Source organism: Sus scrofa, chromosome 1, assembly GCF_000003025.6.
Source record: "Sus scrofa isolate TJ Tabasco breed Duroc chromosome 1, Sscrofa11.1, whole genome shotgun sequence".
Classification (NCBI taxonomy): domain Eukaryota; kingdom Metazoa; phylum Chordata; class Mammalia; order Artiodactyla; family Suidae; genus Sus; species Sus scrofa.
In genome coordinates this window covers 201,314,022-201,317,959 of record NC_010443.5, presented here as the reverse complement: position 1 = coordinate 201,317,959, position 3,938 = coordinate 201,314,022, and the positions used below count along the sequence as shown (strand labels likewise).

Below are 3,938 nucleotides of genomic sequence, written 5' to 3'. Positions count from 1 at the left end.
CCTGGAAGAGAGAAGAGCAGTATTAATGCATGAAATGGAGACACACACACAGAGAGGATGTGTTTATACACCAACATCACTTGGGACTTTCAGACAAAGACATTTCTTATTTGATTGATAAATATCCATTTGCATGGACATATCTGAAGTTTATGGGGGAAATTAAACTTCTATGACAAAATTAATGGTTCACAGTGATGATGTTGTCTTGGACCATAGGCAAAATACATAAATGAAAACTAAAAAAGAAGTGAAAGAGTAGAGAAATGTTTAGAAAATGAAAATTACTGTGTTCCCTGTTTAATGGCCTTGCTTAGAGAGAATGGCATCAGAGAACCTACCCCCAAGGTCCCCCCAGACACCCATCTCAGCCAGGCCAGCAGCGCCCTCATTTCCCCATGGCCTTTGTGTTCTCTCTACTGACGGCCCTGGTGGTGTTCAGCTATGGCCCTGGGGCATCTCTGGGCTGTGACCTGTCTCAGAACCACGTGCATGTCGGCAGGAAGAACCTAGTGCTTCTACATCAGATGAGGAGACTCTCCCCTTCCTTCTGTCTGAAGGACAGAAAAGACTTCGGGTTCCCCCAGGAGATGGTGGAAGGCAGCCAGCTGCAGAAGACCCAGGCCATCTCTGTCCTCCATGAGATGCTCCAGCAGACCTTCCTCCTCCTCCACACGGAGCGCTCCTCTGCTGCCTGGGACTCCACCCTCCTGGACAAGCTCTGCTCTGGACTCCATCAGCAGCTGGAAGACCTGGACCCCTGCTTGGTGCAGGAGATGGAAGAGCAGACATCTGCCCTGGGAATGGCTGTGAAGAGGTACTTTGAGGGAATCCATCTTTACCTGAAAGAGAAGATATACAGCGACTGTGCCTGGGAGACTGTCAGAGTGGAAATCACAAGACCCTTGTCTTTATCCACCTACTTACAAGAAAGGCTGCAAATTGCTAATGTAGACCTGGGGTCATCCTGACATGATTCTCATTCACTAAGATGCCAACTCACTTTGTACATTCAACGCTGGTCACTTGAAAAGACTCCTTTTTGCTTTAATCACAAAACTTACTGAATTAATTCCATTAATACTTTTTCAGTAGTAGTAAGCAATTATGTGTTAAAATATTTCAGCTCCCGAGACAATCAGGTCCTAAGAGCTGATTGCTCTGATGTTATTTATTTATTAATTTACATATTTATATTTATTAATCTTGTATTTTATTTAAAATTTCATATAAAAGGAATTCATGCCTACATTGTATTAAAATTTAGAAATATGTTCATGTATTTCATTAAAGTTGCATAATGTTTTATTATTAAATTCTAATGAGAGAAAAGCTTTTGAGTATTTTTAATTCTGCAAACCTAAACCCTTATTTTTTCTATATAAATCTATGTCAGAATGATATTGGTCTATTTTGTCCTATGGAACAGCCCTACCACTTTCCAGGAACTGCTTTTCAAAATGTGGAACTCTGTGGAACAGAGAGGAGTCCTAGTAATTATGGGAAACTCTTTGACTTTCTGTCATAAGTGGATCTGATTTATATCTAGCCAGCAAAGGCATGTCTGTGTAAATATCTGAGGGAAGGAGTCATCTCCTCCAGGGAAACTGGTGACACACAATGGTGATGGACTGACCCGGCACCTGCTACCCTTCCTTACACCTTCTTCCCAGTCCTGCTTTCTTGAACCACTCACTCCTCATACAGCAGCTCACTCCCTCCAACTGACTCCCCTTCCACACAAGTGTCTGCTTCTGTGCCAGTTTCTAACCTCTGACCTCAAGGTTGGTTTTTGAGTAGAAGCCACAGGAAAAGAGCACAAGTAAAATAGGAAATTCTAGGATTATCAAAACCTTGGGATCCCAGCCATGCTATTTAACAGCAGTGTGACCTTGACAAATAACACAGTCACCATGCTCTCTAGTTGTTCCTCATCATTAATATGGGGATAATAATATATTTTCTCATATGATTCTTGTCAGGATTCAGTGACTAAACATACACAAGAGGCATAAAAGTGTGCCTGGCAGAAATAATCAGGATTGTTAGAGGCAGTGGGTACCCTCAGGGAGGACACAGGAGAACTGGTCTGAGGGAGGGAGTGGAGGGCAACACAAGAAAGGCGGCAGTTCCTGGGCAAACTTTGTTTTTTAACTTGGGTGCTGGTTTGACAGTGAATTCGGTGTCTGAATTCTTTGTGCTGTATGCTGAAAATACTTGCAATTACTGTGTATTACCCTTCCAAAATAATTCTTGGGTATCAGCAAAAATTCCTCGACAGAGAAGGTACAGTAGAAAATTCCTTGATCCACTTTAAACAGAAATAATATGGAAAGAAGAGAAATCTCAAATCAATGCAGAAAGTCACACAAATAATTCAGTAATGATGTTTGTGGCTTCTTTAGTATGGGAAGGGCAAGAAAGAGCTTATGATCTCCTTGTTTTTTGGTACTTCAGCATCAGTGCAGAGGCAGAAGGAAACTAACAGGAGCTGCCTACGATCCTCAGGGTGTTGTTGAGATGACTGCCCAGGAGAATGTGTGTGAAAGTGCTTTACAAAGACACAGCTCTACTCATAACTGGGCCTTACATTATAGTTATTGTCCTTGACACTCTGACCTCAAATCCTAGCTCCTGGGCATGAATTTTCAAAGAATCCCTTCCCAGTGGAACATTCTACTCAACCTCCTCCATTCCCTCTTGGCTCCCATTTTCTCTGGACACACCCAGGCTCCTATTTCAGTTTGCAGAGCTTACCTGAAAGGTGCTAATATGACCCCAGCCCCAGCCTCTTTTCAGAAAGGTGATTCATCTCTTCCTTACCTCAGGCATCCCTCTTGCTAGCTTGCCCTGTGGAACCCTAGGCTCCCAGCCCAGCATGAGACTGAAGTGAGGGAGTCCCAGGGGGAACAGAATATGAAGGGAAGACTTGGGTTGAGGCATCTTCTGAAAAGGATGGTCTCTGTTTCTCAAAAACAGCAAAATTCATTCTTCATAAATTTATTTCTTCTCAAAAAAGAGGGTTTTCTTTTGTCTCTGCTGCATTTAGGTAAAGAATGGAGTATCCCAAGGAGTGGGCTTAGAGAAGAGAAGGTGCTCACCCAGCTCTGACTGAGAGCTGACTGTGATGTTGGAGCAGGAGGCAGGTTAGGGAGGGAGTCTGACAGTAGTATTGCATACCCACTACCCTCTCAACCTCCTTAATTATTGTCATGCTGAATACAGCCCTTCCAAAAGCTAATACAAAGGTCTAACAACTTGACAAATGTTGAGAGGTTTTAAAAATTGAGAAAATCCATCAGAGAACAGGCTCAGGATAGCACATCCCAATCCTTCCCCTGATCCATCATCACACAGATCTTAACCATGGGTTGGATGCTCAGGTGACACGGGTATAGAGAACCCCAAACATCTCAGTCAGGCTCTAGAAGCAGAAAGAGACAAGAAACTTCACATATGCCCCAAAGAGCACTGAACTTTGGCAGTCTTGAGGTCCCAAGTTCAGAAAAGAAAGGAACAATGCACATGACCTCAAATATGTGGCTAGATAAGACCTTTCATCTGATTCAGAGGCCCTCTTTCATGCTGATCCACACTGGATGGAGCAGCTCAGTTCCCCAAGTCTTCCTTTAGCCTTAATTAGAGTGTGCATTGACCACTTACCCCCATTATTTTCCTCTGGGGTCAGGCTTTGCAGCAGCAGGAATGCAGCACTCCTGGCCATGCGTATGGCTGACAGGCAGGGACAGGAGGAGGCCCAAGTGCAGCAGAGCAGGTATAAGGTCATAGAAAAGCTGAGAGGAGAAGAGCACAGCCTTAGGAGGCTTGGGAAATAAATCTCCATCAGCATTAGTAGCACTCAGCTCACCATCCAGCTACTGGAAGAGAGCTGAGTTCTCAGCTAAGTATATGAAAACTGACTAATATATTCTAAATAA

At 43.6% G+C, this 3,938-nt stretch overlaps 1 protein-coding gene across 1 annotated transcript; it reads left to right on the top strand.

Annotated features, from left to right (window-relative positions):
• Window positions 399-971, top strand: IFN-OMEGA-7 (interferon omega 7). Its single transcript, NM_001130232.1, is given in 1 exon segment — window positions 399-971. A coding segment is annotated over 1 exon segment (573 nt).